Source organism: Panicum virgatum, chromosome 7K (genome assembly GCF_016808335.1).
Source record: "Panicum virgatum strain AP13 chromosome 7K, P.virgatum_v5, whole genome shotgun sequence".
Classification (NCBI taxonomy): Eukaryota; Viridiplantae; Streptophyta; class Magnoliopsida; order Poales; family Poaceae; genus Panicum; species Panicum virgatum.
Window position 1 is genome coordinate 47669560 of NC_053142.1, and position 17796 is coordinate 47687355.

The 17796-nt window shown below is 49.6% G+C and overlaps 1 protein-coding gene and 1 pseudogene across 1 annotated transcript; both read right to left on the reverse strand.

Moving 5' to 3' along the window:
* Window positions 1-8263: 8263 nt before the first annotated feature.
* LOC120640338 lies at window positions 8264-12416 on the reverse strand (annotated as a pseudogene).
* Window positions 12417-13983: 1567 nt separating this feature from the next.
* On the reverse strand, window positions 13984-17787 carry LOC120641810 (probable receptor-like protein kinase At1g30570). The gene is made up of 3 exons (XM_039918061.1): window positions 17209-17787; window positions 17055-17104; window positions 13984-16934 (listed from the first exon to the last, which is right to left on the reverse strand). Exon 3 carries the CDS (start codon window positions 16895-16897, stop codon window positions 14345-14347), a length of 2553 nt encoding a protein of 850 aa, XP_039773995.1. The 5' UTR covers window positions 16898-16934; window positions 17055-17104; window positions 17209-17787; the 3' UTR covers window positions 13984-14344.
* Window positions 17788-17796: the final 9 nt, after the last annotated feature.

Sequence of the window (17796 nt, forward strand, 5' to 3'; positions counted from 1 at the left end):
CAGGCGGCGGCGGGCGCACTTAAAAGGCGAGCGCTCGGCTGGACTGCACGAACAGGCGGCGGCGGCGGTGGGCGCAATTAGGGTTTGTTTAGTTCGCGAATTTTTTTTATCAATTTTTACAACACTAATTAGAAGTATTAAATATAGATTAATTATAAAATTAATTACACGGATGGACGGAAAATCGTGAGATGAATCTATTAAGCCTAATTCATCCATCATTAGAGGTTATTTACTGTAGCACTACATTATCTAATTATGGTCCAATTAGGCTTAAAAGATTCATCTCGCAATTTCACCTGGGGGTTATGGAATGAATTTTATTAATTATCCACATTTAATACTCCTAATTAGTAGTTAAAGGTTTGAAGTTACTGTAGAACTGGGAAATTTTTGGAAACTAAACAAGGCCTTATAAGGCAAAATTTGCAATCGGACACATTTAAAAAGGTAATTTTTGCTACATGCTATTAAAAAAGCTTGTTTTTGTAAAAACACTATTATTTTAGAGTAATTTGCTGCTGGACATCATACATATTATTATATTTTATTTAAATGCAAATCAATTTAAAAGAATTACTTTACCCTTAAGGCTGAACAGACTGTTTGCAACTAAAAAATAATGGGATCGCCATTTGGCAAAGGATAAGTCCACTTTTGACCATCCAACTATCGCCTCAGTTTGGTTTTGACTATTGAACCGCAAAATCAGAAATTTTTGGCCACCCAACTCTTAAAACGGTTCATATTTAGCCATCAGGTTGTTTTGGTAGTGGTTTTGGTGGTGGTTTTGCTGACGTGGATGCCACATAACGGTGGGGCCCATCTGTCAGCCCTCCTCTCTTCTCTTTCTCTCTCCGTCTACCTCTCTTTTGTCCTATCCAACTCCGCTGACCCTGCGTTGGTAGCCACCTTCCTGTGCATGCTTCTCTAGCTCGCCCCGCCGGTAGCGCGGGTTCGCAGCGGAGCTCGAGCTCGCCCGGCCAGCGGCGTTAGCCCTCGGCGGAGCTCCAGCTCGCCCGACCGGCGGGTCAGGCTCATGGCGGAGCTCGCCCGGCGTGTTCCCGTCGGTGGCGAGACGTGCGGCGATGGGGAGTTGCACCTACAGCATGTACCTAGCGAGGCGAGTTCAACGGTGGATGATGTGCGTGAGAAGCAATAGCCGAACATGGCCGGTGGCGAGGAGGGGGTTTCGGCTGGCGGCGAGCTCCATAGATGAGCGCGGAAATCGGTGGAACATGGTGGAACGTGGAGGGCATGAGCTTTAGGAGGTGGATTTGAGCCGTTGGACAAGGATCTTCCGGAATATAAGATCTTGTTTAGTTTGCGAAAAAATTTGAGTTTTGGTACTGTATCATTTTTGTTGTTATTTGATGATTAATGTCTATATTAGACTAATTATATCTAAAATATTCGTCTCATCATTTACAGTTAAACTGCGTAATTAGTTATTTTTTCAACTGCATTTAATGCTCTATGCGTATATCCGAATCTAAAAATTTTAGGAACTAAATATAGCCTAAATCTGTCATCAGCTTATCTGTTCCTTCTAGCGGATCAGTTCCTTGTTTAAGTAGAGGCAAATCTTCAGGTGGTGGTTCGTTTTCCCCTGACACGTCGCGGATACAATTCCTCTTGGATGGGCCTTTTTCTCACTGCTCTCGGGCTTTACATGGGCATCTGCCTCTCATCAGCACCATCTTTCTGTTCTCTTCCAGGACGCCGAACCCTGACTGCTCAGTCACGAACTCCTGCGCGTTGGCGGTGGTCCGTGGTCGTTGCCTGCCGCCGCCGCGCGGAAGTCGATGCCATGATCCAAGATCGGCTCGTCGTCGGATGGTTCTGTTCAGCGGCGGCTTAACCACCACTCGTACTCCACTTCAGCCTCCCTGATCTGCCTGGCGCGGCCGCCTTCCCGCCGGACGACCACGCCGGAGCAGGTTAAGGTTGATCGGCGTGCAGGATTTCGGTCTCAGTCAGAGCGCTGCAGCTTTTCAGTCTAGCGCTGCCGGTTTTGTGCACTCTCTGAATCCTGGAAGATGTATGCCCGTCTGTCTGAGAATCATAACGACCACCGGCTGGTGACGCCGGCAATCCGTTCTCCGTCTGACGATCGCGGAAGGCATTGATCGGGCTCAGACCTCGCCGGCGAGCCTTACCTGTCACCTTTTCGTTCACGCGTCACACCTGTTTAGTTCCCACTCTATAAACCCCATAAACACAAAAAAACCGTCACATCGAATGTTTCGACACATACATGGAGTACTAAATGAAGTCTATTTACAAAATTTTTTGCATGGATGGGCTGTAAACCGCGAGACGAATCTAATGAGCCTACTTAATCCATGATTTGCAACAGTAATGCTACAGTAACCATTCACTAATTATTGATTAGTCATGGATTAATTAGCACCATTAGATTCGTATCGCGATTTACAACCCATCTGTGCAAAAAGTTTTATAAATAGACTTCATTTAGTACTTCAAATTAGCAAAATTCCAACGCAAAAATTTTTTGCGCCGGAACTAAACACGGCCTAATCTAATCAGAATTAATATTGCAGTGCAGTGATAATAACTGTGACACCCTAGGTGTTCAAAAGACCAAAGTATTCAAAATGGAGCAACAAGTGAAATAAAGTGAGTCAAATAATCATAAAAAGCATCCAGATTGGTAAATTAAATTAAGTTCAAATTATTGAACTCACTTTGTAATGGGAAAAGAAAACATATTCAACTCTCATTCATGTCAAAAACACCTCACAAAAATGTTGTACAGCAAAAACTAGTACCGTTAGTAACATGTGCCTAATTGAAAGTAGTCCAAATTTCAGCTCAAAAATACAAATATTACAAAGCCTTTTGCTGAAGTTATGAAAATTTAAAATAGTTTACATACCATAGCTCAGATGAAAAAGTATATGAAACAAAAATTGTAGATCTTGAAAAACAGAAGAAAATTGGTATTAAATTTTTTTTCATTTGAGACCAGGAAGATGGAGGAAATTTTAGATTACAGACCGATCTCTGAGTTTTCTTATATTTGCAACTAAGTCCCTATCTTCTCTCTCCCTCCACTCCCTGTCTCTCCCTCCCGGCGTCCGTACGCCGGCGGATGACGGGGACGGTGCCCACCTCCTGAACGGCCAAGTGGGCCATCTCGCCCATGGTTTTGCACCAAACCGCTCCACCCTAGCCCCTCCTCCACGCGTCACGTGCCCCAGACAGCGCGGAAGGGCGCCACGCCGCTGACGGCGTCGCGTCGCGCCGCCACCTCGCCATCAAGCTCCCCTGGCCAAATCCACCTCCCCCAGGCGCACATTCTCGATGTGTCACACCCCCAGGACCCCCACTCGCCTATAAATAGGACCCCAGGCCGTCAGAGTCGCGTGTGCCCCTCTTTCCCCTCCGCCGCCCGCCATTACTCTGACGAGCTCGAGCTCGCCGTGGCCAGCCCTCCCTCGACCCACATTGCCCACCCAGACCTTGCCAACACCTTCACCTCACTCTGCTATAGCTCGAGCGCCCGAAGCTCGATGCCCAGAGCCACTACAGCGACCTCGCCGCTGACGACCATACCCGTTCCGTCGCTGCTCGCCGACGACACCCCCTTCCCGACCACCCCTGCTTCGACCCCGTACACCAAAAGGTGCGCACGGACCTCCTCTACCTCCTCCACCGCCCCAGGAACCGCCGCCGGCAAGCCCCTTCACCGGAACACCACCGGCGAGCTAGCCCCTGTTTGGGGAAAACCGGCGAAGAACCCGGTTGTAATTTCAAAACTTGATTTCAGGGTTAAAAACGCAAAAAGAACATGAATTATTAAATCCATTTTAGTGAAATTTGAAAATGCATAACAAATTATAGAAAAATCATAAAAATACAAACTCAACAGTTCTGAAATCTGTGAACTAAAATCTACAACTTTGTTCACATAGCCAAGAACTGAATCTGAATATATTGAGCTCTAGGTTTAAATCCAGTTTTAATTGGGAATAAATGTTCTAGGAGTTACACTCATCAAATCAGGTTGATTTTTGGTAGGTAGGTACACTACACCGTGACTAGCTTTGTGTAGAAGTTTGGGAACTAGAAGATGACTGAAACTAGAAGAAATTCTATTTTTGGCTAGATCTAGCATAGAACTTCACATATTATTTCTGGATGTTTTGCTAGGATAATTTGCTTAAAACTTTTTCCACAAGTTTTAGGCACTAAATGAACACCAATGCGCAAGTTTGACTATTTTTAAATCTGTCTAGCTATATATGTGATTTAATCCTCATGAAGTAGCACTATGTCATGATAAATAGTTGTAGTATCTGGAAAAATCTAAAATTTGTACCATTACTTGTTCTTGAGTATATGAAACTTCATGCAAAGTTTGAGAGTCAAATGCTGAGTAGAAACAGAGATACATTTGGTTCATGTTATTTCTATGTATAGCTTGTTTATTTTGCACTGGTCCTTATACTTGATATTATTCTGTGAAACTTGCGCATAGTCATGATAGATGTATTTTTAAGCTACAGAAAAAGTTTGGGATTTATTACTTAACAAAAACTAGCTCGATTAAATATGCACATGCTAAGCTAAGAAAATACAGTACTCAATATTCTGTAGGAGAAGTCTGATGATATTTTTACTAGAGCACTTGCATATTTAGAATAGGCTCTGGTAAAATTTTGAGACTCACAAACTCTCTGGAAATCTCTGTAGAAATAAAAAAAAATTATTGTAAATCTAGATTGAATAATTAATAACCTCTGGAACTTACATGAGAAAAAGCTAAAACATTCACAGTAGGCTTATATTGGATTCTGTAATGTTCAGAAAAAAAATTTAGCATCAGCACTTGCATACTTTGTTCTGAGTAATTAGATCTTGCTTCCAATGGTATTGGTTTGTTTTATTTTGCATGATTAATCTACTCAATAAAATTGGCTGAAAATTTTACAGTACACTTTTTAGTATATTCGCAGTCATCTGTAAAATTGTGAGCACCAGCACTGTTATACATTGTTCTGGATAAATTGACCTTGATATTAGACTAATCTGGTTAATGTATTTTTCATGCCTAGATGCTTTATTGTTTTTAGCTGAAATTTTTACTATAAGTTCATGCTTCAATTTTCTACCCTATGTAAAGTTTGTAACACCAACAACTGTTCCTAACTCATGAAGTAAAATTGTTCAATATCTTTATGAATGTTAACTTAAACTAAAACCATCCCCACACTTATCCTATGAAGTTAAGTTAATAACTACTCGATAAACGATTGCCCAGTAAATAAGAATAATTAAGTTCACTCCACAAAGTAATTGTTTGTTGAACTACAACTTTATAGTGAAGGAAAGAAATGTAATTCATCCAGTGTTGTAATAAAGATCATCTTGCATTCATATAAAATCTGCACATCTCGCTGACGGTGTCTACGAGTTGGTGCCCACGAATGAGAACAATCCTGCCAATGCGCAAGTGAACTCCTTTGAAGTGATTCAAGATCCGAACCAAAGTCCGGAAGAGCCCAAGGCTAACAGTGCCCAAGAGGGCAAGCCCCAGTGCATTTAAATACATATTATTTTCCCATATATGCAATCTATGTTGTAATTTATTTTATTTATGCATTTAAGTTTCCAGGAGTTGTTTGTAACCCTATATGCATGTTTCTAGGTACCCATGTACTGATTACCAAGTAGCTAAGCTCGACTAGATGCTTTGCTAATTAAGACTGGTAAAAGTCGAGTGGTTTTCTGCCATTCGTGAGAAAATAGGATCTAACTGAATTATTATATACTGCAATCATAAGGTTTACGAACGGAGTCATGAAATGATATGGATGGTTGAGGCCCCATATCGGTGTAGCGGAAAGATACTAAGGTCGCAGTGTGTGGTAGTGGTGTTAACCGTTTGAAAGTACTAACCACATACCGAGAAATATGATAATCGGTAAGCATAAGTACCTAATTGGATCTGCGAGTGGACTTTACTTTCACCCTCTTTGAACGTAGTTCTCATGCGGCCAACATGCGGGTGCAGAGTAGCCGTACTCTGTAGTCGAGAGGGGTGACCCTAATCCACAACCGGAAAAGAAATGGGAAATGTTGTGTGTGTGGGGGGGGGGGGGACTTCATTCTCCATACGTGTATGTTAGGTTTGCCTTGCAAGGCTAATAAACTCGATTCTAATCGTCCGCTTTTTATGGTTTGGGACTGCTTAACACTTCTGATCACATAGAGTAACAAGTGGAATATGATGATGATAATATGGATGTATATTAAATATTTTATCTACCATGCTTGTTTAGTGTAGATGCTCATCTAGAATGGTTAATCAACCTAGAATCTTGAAGATAAAATCTGAATATAAGGATTTACTTTTTGTTGCTTTTAAGCAAAAGAAAGCCCAGAGCTTTATAGTCTTACATGTTTAGTTAAGTGGAGTAAATATATCCGTTGACGGGTAAGCCTTGCTGAGTATTAGAATACTCAGTCTTGCTTGTGGTATTATTTTTAGGTGAGGTGTTTGAAGAAATGATTGCTTGTTTGACTTGTCCGTGTACTTTACCACCGGGTTGGTCTGTAGAGTGAAATGGATCCTCAGCTGGTGCTGATGTTTCTCTTTCTGATTGATGCCTTGTATGGGTTTTATCAGGACACCATGCTACTGTTAGTTACCGTGTTTTTACCCTTTCGCTGAATAAATGAACTCTGAAAAATTGTTGTAGTTGGAACTTGCTGTAGTACTTGTCTTACTTTCAGAACTGGTTTGTAATAAATTCCGCCGCAAAACTCTGAGATGTAAGAAATGCGTGTTGTTGTAATCTCTGGACTCGTCTTCGTGTGAGTCGTTGCTTGTTTGATCCCGGTTATCGTGGCTTTACTCAATAATTTACTCGAGGAACTGCCAAGTTTTGTGCGAGTTGGATCATAGTTGCTTTGCAACCATGATTAACGTATTCAAATCCGATTATTTCGGATGGTTCCGCCATAGCTTATTCTCTGAGCTCGCATTCGTGTGAGTCGTTGCTTGTTTGATCCTGGTTATCATTGTTTTAATCGAGAATTTACTCAAGAAATTGTCGAATTTTATGCGAGTTGGATCATAATTGACTTACAATCGTGATTAGCGCACTCAAATCCGATTATTTCGGATGGTTCCGCCGTAATAACATTGGCTACCACTGCTTATATACAAATAAACTAGTGCTTACTACTAGTTTCGCTACTGATCCCCTGATCTGCCTGCCTATAATTTCCCGATTAAACTAGCGTGCCTTCTCCTCGACGAAATCCTCGTCGTCGACCAGGACATCCTCCTCGGCGTAGCCCTTGGCCTCGAACTGCTCGAGGATGTCCATCTCCCTGTCGTACGCCGCCTTGGACAGGGCTGCCATCTCGACGATGCAGGCTCGCAGGTCCGCTTCCTCCTGCGACTCGGGCGGCCGCTGGAGCATCTCCTCCGAGAGGCCGCGGCACTTGAGCGGGAGGCGCTGCTCCGAAACCCTCACCTTCACCAACTTCGTCCTCCTTGCGGGTTCGCCGCCGCTGACCACCCCCTCCGCCTGGCTCGCCGCTCCAGGCCTCTCCACCGCTGCCATCCCACGCTCAGCACCGGGAAGCTAGCTGCTTGGTGACGCCGAGCTCGCCACTGAAATCTCCTTCAACTTCAGGGGTTTGGTCGGTGCTTTCGCCTCGATCGGAAAGAGCCAACCGGAACCAGGCGCCGCCACCAGCGGCGTAGTGTATATATGTATATATGGCCTCGCATGGGGGACCTTCGTCTCGGTCTTGTTCTCGTGGAGACCTACCTGGACTCTGCCTCCGAATCCAACTCCGTTGCGATCCCCGCGCCGTTGATCGATGCGGACGCGGATCCATCCAGCACCGCACTGGCAACGGCCATCCCCGTTGATGAGACGGCTGGCGGCCGGTTCGAGTGGTTACACACATCTGTTCGTGCTTGAAGTTCGTCCCCATGGCTACTTCTCCTACCGTACATCATCACACGGAACTCCCCCTGTTCTAAATGCCCAGTAGTAACATGTTGCATGAACGTTCTTATTTAACGATAAATCTCAAGTTACCCGCAATGTAAGCACGACGGTACAAGCCAGCACAAATCCAGATGCTAGTTCCCTACATGGTTTTAATTTGGAGTCTTGTCGTCACGTCGTGTCGACAGACACATTCCTCCACCACACCCTTATTTTTCATACTCACAGCGCATAGAGCATACTCGTAGGAGGCCGGCAGGAGGACCTTACTTCACGTACTCGATCCTGACGCCGCCGACGGTGACCGTGTCCCCGGCGCACCTCGGCACGAGCGACACGACGATAGTCTTGTCCCCGTCGGCGCCGATGTCGTCCAGCAGGTCGCAGATGCCGAACCTCGCCGCGGTCTTCACGGCCTTCCCGGGCCGACGTTGCCGTGGTGCGCGAAAAAGACGGGGTCGCGCCCCGCCGAGTAGAAGATGCCCATGTCCTCGCCGTTGGGCTGCCTCGGGTCGCCGCTCCAGAGGTGCACGGGGTTGTGCGGCACGCTCTCGATGCTGCCCGCGCCAGGGTCGGGCTGGTCACCCTGCCGGTACGGCTGCCCGAAGAAGAGTTCCGTCTTCTTGGCACTCGAGATCATCTGATGTATTTATACGAGTTTATTAATTGCGTTGTCATGGTGCACAACTACATAGTACTCCCTCCATTCACTTATAATAGATATATTACCAAAATTGAAAAATTCATATATGATCGATATATTTAGGCTCCACCTCGAGTTTCCACGGCGCCGTCTGTTCCGCTTCGTCTTCGCAATAACTCCGGCGCCTCGAATGGAGAGACAACGGTGTCATCCCTCCGCTTTGGCGCCGTCTGTTCCGCTTCGTCTTCGCAATAACTCCGGCGCCTCGAATGAAGAGACAACGGTGTCATCCCTCCGCTTTGGCTCCGTGATGTTTAAAATCAGTTGCCCACATCCCTCCGGACCCATTCAGGAGTGCACCGGCGACTCGCGGCCGTCGCTGCCGCTGCCTTCGTCCCCGCCGCTGCTGTGTCGCCACCGCTGCCTTCCCGCCACCGCCGCGTCGCTGCCGTCGCCGTCGCCGTCGCTGCCGATCCTAATGAATCAGCGAGTTGCCACTGGAATTAAGTTACCTGCTGCAGCTATTCCATCGTCAGTAGCTCCATCATGTCCAGTAGGTCCTCCATCAGCTCTTGCATGTCCAACAGCCCCGGCAGCTTCGTCAGATCGTTGTTGTCCAGCAGACCCATCACCAGCAGCTACGTTGGCTCTCCGTTGTCCAGCAGCTCTTGCACGTCCACCACCTTCTCCATTACCACCAGACTGCTCTTCTTGCGAGGCACCTACGGCAAGAAATCATCAGATGTCATTAGAAACATGAACGAAACTAGAATCTACCAAATCCTAACAAGCAAGAACCAATACCTTCATCAGTCCACACCAAGTCGAGTTCATATGCAGGCCCTTCCCACTCGCTAATTTCATCCCAGTCTATAGGAGGCTCGGCATTGAGGTCTAACCCATCGGGCATCATTGCTACTGAAATTGGTCGAGGCTAGAAGAAGGCAGGGGAAAAGTTGCAGACTGCTTCTAATGCATCGGGTATTTATAGATGCATTGCTCAAGTTTTGAAGGGAAGCCAGGGCATTAGGGCGCGTCGTTTTCATCTTGCGATGCCAAAAAAATCAAACGGAGAGGAGAAGGATTTGGCGCGGGTGGAAGAGAAAAAATAGGCGGAAGACAGAAATTGAAAGCCTAGGCATAGGGCGCGTCGTTTTGATCGGGAGATGGCAAAAAAATTGAGCTGCGGAGGAAAGGAATTGGCGCCGGCGAGGAAAAAACATGGCGCGCAGAAAAACTTTTTGGCGTGGAAGAGAATTGGCGGCAGCAGAGTCCGTTCGTTGGCGGCAGCGTTCGTTGGCGGCAGCAGTCCGTTGGTTTTCACGGTGGGCTACAGAAACGAGGAGTCCTTGGTTTTGAACGTGGGCTGAGATGGCTAATGTGATTAATTAGATTGATAAGCACACTTGGTGTCCTCGGTCATTGTGCCATGTGCAAATATATCTATAATAAGTGAATGGAGGGAGTATATATTAGGGAAAAGTCCTATTTTCAACCCTCAACTATCACGATCGTCCGATTTTCAACCCTGAACTCCAAAACCAGACATCATGCGCCCTCCAACTATCGAAACCGTGCAAAATACCCCCCCTAAACCAAATCCACCCCGGTTTTCAGCCACGTCACCCGTCCACGTGGCGCCAATGGCCACGTCAGCTACCCTCTCCTCTCTCTTTCTCTCACAGACAGGTGGGCCACCACCTCTCCTCTCACTACTCGTTGCCGTCACCTGCTCTGTCTTCCTCCTCCGCCATCGCAACCACCGTTGGCGAGGAGGGGGGAGAGGGAGAGGGAGGAAGGAGGGAAGAGGAGGGGGCGGTGCGCTCCATGGCCTCCGCGAGCTCGAGCCCGCCGCCGCGCTCGGCGCGTGCCCGCCGCGGGAGGGGAGGGAGGATGGAGGTGCGAGCCGCCGCACCGGAGCTGAGCTCGAGCTTGCGGCCCGCCGAGGCCCCCATGGGACTGCCTCTGCCGGGCCCGCCATGGTCCTCCGCCGCGTGCCTCCGCCCCCGGCATGGCCGCCACCGCGCGTCTCCGCCTCGCCATGGTGCTCGAGCTTGCGGCCCGCCGAGGCCCCCATGGGACTGCCGCCGCCGCGCCCGCCATGGTCCTCCGCTGCGTTCCTCCGCCCCCGCCATGGCCGCCGCCGCGCATCTCCGCCTCGCCATGCCGGAGCTCTGTGCGCCCCTCCGCGTGGCAAGGAGGTGGCGGCGGCGGCGGGCCAGATCTGGCCGCCGCGCCCGGCTGTCTCCCGCGCCCGGGCCGGCGAACCAGCTTCGCCACGCCTGGCGTTGCGCCTGGCCGCCACCGGCACGCAGGCCGGCGAACCAGCTCCGCCACGGCCCGCGGCCGGCACGCGAGCCAGCTCTGCCGCCTGCGCAGGGAGGAGAGGAGAGTGAGGACGGCGCCTGGCGCCGTCGACGGGGGTGCGAGGAGCGGCGCCGGCGAGAGGGGGTGCGAGGAGCGGCGCCGGTGAGAGGCGGGGCGAGGAGCGGCGCCGCGACGGCGTGCGTCGGGAGAGCAGGGGGTGCGAGGAGAAAGACAGAAGAGAGAGGAGTGGTGGTGGCCCACCTGTCTGTGAGAGAAAGAGAGAGGAGAGGGTAGTTGACGTGGCCATTGGCGCCACATGGACGGGTGACGTGGCTGAAAACCGGAGTGGATTTGGTTTAGGGGGGTATTTTGCACGGTTTCGATAGTTGGAGGGCGCAGGATGTCTGGTTTTGAAGTTCAGGGTTGAAAATCGGACGATCGTGATAGTTGAGGGTTGAAAATAGGACTTTTCCCTATATATTATTATCAGCAAACTGCAATATATATATGTTATGACCTGACGGTACATGATCCTGAGGTTCTGATCGATCGGCTGATCTGTTGGGATGGTCGTGTCGTCGGTGCCATTGTAGTCGAGGTCCAGCGTGAACGGTGGCTGGTGAGCAGGGTTGCACCTCTCGTCGTACAGCGGCGAGGACTGGGCGGCGTAGATCGCCGGCAGCGTCATGCCGCCGGGCGCGTCCCAGTTCCAGAACGGCAGCGCGAACGTGTCGTCGCCGATGAGCTTGCCGAGGATCCTCTCGTCGAAGTAGAGGTAGAACCTGCATGCGTCCAGTAGTACGTTTCGTCAGATCATCATCAAGCATGTAGGCGCAGTGGATGCGTGCAAGCACTGTGTACCTGTGCCACGGGAAGAAGAGCCAGCAGTTGTGGATCTGGAGGTCCAGGCCCGGGAACCCGACCTGGTCGTACGCGGCGTCGCAGTAGGCGCAGTGCACGCGCCACTGCTGCGCGAAGCTGCGCGGGTCGTCGTCCGGCAGCGCCTTCATCAGCGCCACGGCCCGCTCGTACTTGGCCAGGTACTCCTTGTCCACCAGGTGCGCGGCGGGTCGCACGCGGAGCGGCGAGGACGCCGGCGGCGGCGTGAAGTCGGTGATCGCCGTGCCGGAGCGGTACGGGAGGCAGCAGCTGACGTCGGCAGCCGTGCTGGGGATGTCGGGAGGGTTGCAGTTGGCGAGGTCTGGCGCCTGGATCGGCGCCGCGAGCGCGCCGTGCGACGTCGTCGTCGCGAGGCCGGCAGCCGCCGCGGCCCCGCCGAGGCCGAGGAGCACGTCGCGGCGATCGACGCTGCTTCCGCCGGCAGCCTTGCAGCAGGAGAGGCGCCGCGGGTTGCTCGCGTCCTTGGTGCGGAGGAGGAGGCCGAGGGGGTGGCTGCCCCGGAGCCTCTGGAGGATGGACGGCGTGCGACGTGCGGCGGCACCTCGCGGTGGCATGGCGGCGCTCTCCATGGCTCCGGGCCGCTCGAGGTAAACGTGCTAGCTCGTGCTGCTGCGTGAACACTGAACTTGCGATGGGCACCGTGGCATGCATGATGGTTCAGGGGGTATATGTAGAGCGTGTGGGTGTAGTGGCTGCTGGCTGTTTGGTTTGACTGTTTGTTACGTGATGAAATGTGCCGTCGTGTCGAGGTTTGGTTCGTTGGCAAGCACGTACTGCTACTTACATACATACATCTCGCTCCTCCCAAGACGAAGACAAAGTAATGCGATGCACGCTACATCCTGTAAATAAACCGAGAAAACTTTTAACCTACTGCACACACCAGGCAAATCGTGACGACACACTCAAGTGCTCAACTGTCATATCAGATCCGATCCGCAGAGAATTTTGGCAGTAGTAAGTACAGTGTGCATCATGCAGTAGAGGTAAAGCAAAAGGTTAGCGCTCCATGTCAAAGAGGGAAAGCGCGCGGTAAGTGGTGAGTGGTGGCGACAACACACATTCTCTTTTCCTGATCCGTGAGGTTATCTCCCGATCGTAAGGTCTCTTTAGCAGCTCTAGGCTCTAGCTAGCTGCTGTCTTTTCATCCTGCGCGTAAACGTAACAGTCGAGGCACGCCGCTGGACTGGTAAGTGGCGACGGTGCCCTTTTCCCGATCCGTGCGGTTAGCTTAGCTCCCGGCCGGAGTCGGAAGGATCAGATTCGTTTGCAGCTAGCTAGCTGCTCTCGCTCTTCGCATCGCATCCCACGCGTAACAGTAGTCGAGATGGAGAGCATCTGCAGACTGCAGTAGAGGGTAAAAGCTAGCGAAAGGTATTGGACGGTGTCGAACCAGATCGATCATGGCTACTACTACCTGCTACGGGAGCGGCCGATTGATCTGGTGGGCGATGCTCCACCACGGTTGCAGTGCCTGCTCGCCTTGTGTTCTTAGTTCTCACCCTGCGAGAGCGCCGAGAGCGACCCGCCGCCGGTGGCCCCGGTCGCCGTGTGGCCACCAATCCTTGCCATGGATGGCGCGTGCAGAGGCAGACCTCGCGCCATCCCGGTTCAGGCGGCCTTCGTCTACATCGGGCAGGCGGACAGCGACGGCTGCCAAAGGGCGCGCCGAGCCACCTACCCTCTACTGGCCAGTCCAGTTGCAATCCAATCCAAGCGTCCAGCAACTGGCATGTGTGCTTTATCCTTTTCTGAGTCCTAGCTCGATCGCTTGGTGGTACTGGTACCTTGTTAACTTGTTCTGTGAAAATGCGGTCATGCGTCTTGAATTTAAGGTACAGAGGTGGTTACGCTCGAGGGAGACATCAATGTACTGTCAAGAATGGAGGCAATTTTGTCGTTTCACAAGAACAAGCATTATATAGACCTGAAACTGAGTTCTAACACCTGGAGACAGTCCATTCGGTTACATCGAACTTCAAGCAGTCCAACAGCCGTTGCAACATAACTCGCGCTATGGCCCAGGCTGCAATTGAAGAAACAACTGGTTATAACATCCAAGTGATTGTTCACTGAAATCATGTGAAGCAAGAAACAGAAACAAAATGGTACTAAATCAGAATTTACCGCACAGCATTTGATACAAAGAAGCCGGGTCAACAATGTATTCAGCAAGTCCAAAGATAAATCAATAATATCAGTGCCATTTATACAGGTCACACAGGCAGAAGTACACACGGCGGTTATGCAAACTGCATCATACATATGTTAAGGAAAACCCTGGCACTGCTGTGTCCTTTTTTCCCGGTTTGGTAATCTACACACACACACACAAAAAATCCTATTATTCTACACTTGTCAAGCAGGTGAACGCCCAAAAGAATTAGAAGCAACTTACACCTAAAAACCTAAGAGAACGATACGACACAACTTTACATCAAGACCATGGCTAATACAAAGCAAGATTTCTCGGTGGGTTGCCAGGATTCAGAAAATCTCAAGTGTCCGGTTCCTCCCTGATACTTGATGGCTTTGAGTGATGTTCCTCTTCTCCCTCTCTGATGTGAGGAAGGCTGAAGGATATGTCATCAAATCCCATTTCGCCGCTTCCAAATGATTCAGAATCTGCATTTCGCTTGTAAGCTTCATGAAGCTGCAGCACATACTCAAGATGCCACAGGACCTCGCCCATTGATGGCCTGCTTCTCCCATCATCAGCTAGACATTTCTCCGCGATTTCACCAAACTTCTTCAAGGATTCTGATGAAAAATCACCGTCCAGCCGAGGATCCATGATTGCTTCCAGCGAACGCTGGCGCTGCCATCTCATCGCCCATTCTGCCAAGTTAATTTGATCCTTTGGCAATGTGGGGTCTATCACCGGCCGTGCACAAGCAACTTCAAAGAGCACAACTCCAAAAGAATACACATCGGATTTTTGCGTGAGTTGTTGCCTCCGAAAGTACTCAGGATCTAGGTATCCAAAGCTTCCCCTGACTGCAGTACTAACATGGGTCTGATCAAGTGTCGGCCCGGTTTTTGACAACCCAAAATCTGCTATTTTTGCAACAAAATTGTCATCCAACAGAATGTTAGTAGTTTTTACATCTCGGTGGATTATACCTCGGTCTGCTCCTGTGTGGAGGTAGTGAAGCCCACGGGCCGCACCAATGCACACATCAATCCGTTGCTTCCATGTCAGAGGAGGGAGGCCACTCCCATAGAGATGGCTTCTCAATGTCCCCTTAGCCATGTATTCATAAACCAGAATCATCTCCTTCTGCTCTTCACAATAGCCAATCATTGCAACAAGGTGCCGGTGCCTAAGCTTGGAGAGCATCTCAATCTCCGTTTCAAATTCTTTCAGACCCTGACCACATAATGTATTAGCTCGTTTGATTGCCACAGTAGTGCCCTCATCGATCTCGCCTTTGTAGACCTTACCAAATCCCCCAGTACCAATGACTAAGGACTCATCGAAGTTCTTTGTGGCAGCCCTAATCTCAGCAATGCTGAATCTTCTTCCCATCCTATGACCAATGGAAGAGGTATTTCGTGTCAAGGATGATTTACTGGCTGCACGGGCATCTGTAGTGCTTTTCATAGCCTCATGGAGGACCAACGGATGCCAACCGGGAGGAGCCTCCTTCTTCACAGCTTTTCGTTTCTTTCTTATATAACACCATGAGAACAGAGCAACACTTGTAACTGCCACGGCAGATGCTGAACCAATACCAACTTCTTCCCATAACTCTTTTCTCTTCCCCCATTTTGAAGAACCCCTTTGGTTGCCCATGTCAATATGACCAAGCACATAAGCGAGTGTACCATTCCTGCTGAGCTTGAATATCTCCAAACCATTCAGAAGTGCATCAGTACCTGAAGCACTGGTCATGGAATCAGCGCCTAGCTGAAGCCAAAGTGAGTCTGCCTGCTGTGCCAAATAGTCAAAAAAGTCCTCATGATATGCTTTGTTAATTCCCCCAGCCCTGGCATACACGTCATAGTTCTCCGCAGCAGTCTTGTTATTGATGTAGATCTTGAAGATCCTCTGGCTAGGCTTGTCATAGACAAGCTCACAGAAATGAAGGCGGATCAAGTAATCAAAGTTTGGGTGGACATAGAATCGCCATGACACGTTGAACCTCTTGTCCACAACCATGTTATTGCCCATGATTCTTGCAGTCTCATAGACATCAATAGGTGCAATGGTGGAGTCATTGCCTGAGACATACATTATGCTTGAAGTATTGGAAACAGTCTGAGCAGCATTTGTAGAAAACATGAATGCTTCATCAGTGTACCATGGCCTATGGAGATACTGATCACTTGCCGATTTAAGTGCAGGACCTCCAATGTTCAGCCGGTACATTGTCTCGACACCTCTGTCGCTCAAGCCAAGAGGAAGCTGCCCGCCTGCAGCACCAACTTTGCTCACTGTATCGTTGAACAAATTATCTGGGGTGAGCATGACCTCAATTGCATTCACAAAGGCAAATGACCCAGGGCTTGGATCAAACTCAATCTGCAGGCCACGAGAACCAACCACAAGAAAGTATTCCTTAACAACTGCATTGATGACTGAATTGCTCGCAGAGTTTCTCCAAACAATCTCCTCTGATACATTGAACTTTGAAGCAAGCTTGAAATCATGTGCAGTGACATCAAACACGGAATTGTTTGCACTGAAATTCCCATATGTCGAAGGGAAGAAATGCAATCTGACACAGTAACTTCCTGGCAGCACACTAATGGTGTACCAAGTCGTCGTTTTGAAGACACGGGCAGAACTGTAAACCGGTCGGAAGATTTCATCAGAAGTGCTCTTTCCAGCCAGTGGGGTGGCAAGCCCAGGGCTACTCAAGGTAAAATTGCCCCCAGGACCCATGTCCCCGATCCATCTCCGACCATCAGCATCAAAAGTGCCGTTTGAGCCACAGCTCAGAAGCAGTTCACTTCCATGAGCTCGTAGGAACTGCAAGCTGAAAAATGCAATGCTTACTACTGCTAGCACAACTGGACTCATCTGAACAGCAGCGACTGCCACCATTTAGCTCTTGCAGGTGTCATCTAGTCCAAAGAGCAACCTAAAATTAAACAAAAAGAAACTTAAATACAAAAATTTCGAGAGGTGGAGCTACTGCAATATGGGGAGAGTTCATCATTTCCCCTTCAGATCCAAATCGCCAAAGAATCAAGATTCTTACCAGAATATAAGCAGAATTCACCATCTCCCGGTACTCCACGGCCGCTCAAACTGAGATCCCAAGCAAGAACGCGCACACTACATCAGCTCGGATCCCACAAGATCTCAAGAAAATGACAGGTTAAAAAGAATAAACCGAGCTACAGCCTTCTTACCTGCATTTGGCTAAACACGGAGAAGAGGAACCAGCAGCGCCCGAATGCTGCCTTCGTCGGATCGAGGAGAGCAAGAAAGGCGGGATCTTCCCTTCAAAATCTGCTGATTTCTGGCGTCTTTCACTCCGGCTTCTCGCAAGAATCTTTTTCTCGCAAGAATCGAGGGGAGACGACACCGCAAGGATAAGGCCTACCGAGGATCCAAGTGGATCGCTTTGTCTTCTGGGGATGGTCGATTTCTGGGCGGATGGATTGATCTGCTGGGCTTGGGCTGGGGAGCACAGGGGCGCCAACTATTGTGGAGCAGACGCTGCTGGAGCACAGTAGCTGACGCTAGCGATCGAGCCCAAGAGGAGGAGGAGACGAAGAAAAGGCTGGAAAGGTGCCGTGGCCGTCCTCTACAGCTGACGCATTCCGCGGCCCCAAGCAGGCGGCGCAGATGTCGGCGAAGCAGCGCACGGGTGTGCGGTACCTGGCTATGGTTGCCACGCGTCGCCCTTGGCGGCGGCGCCGCTCCGGGCGAAAGGCGACGGGGGCGGAGGATCGAGCCGGCGGCGAGCCGGGATCGATTGCTGGGCGGGCGGGCGG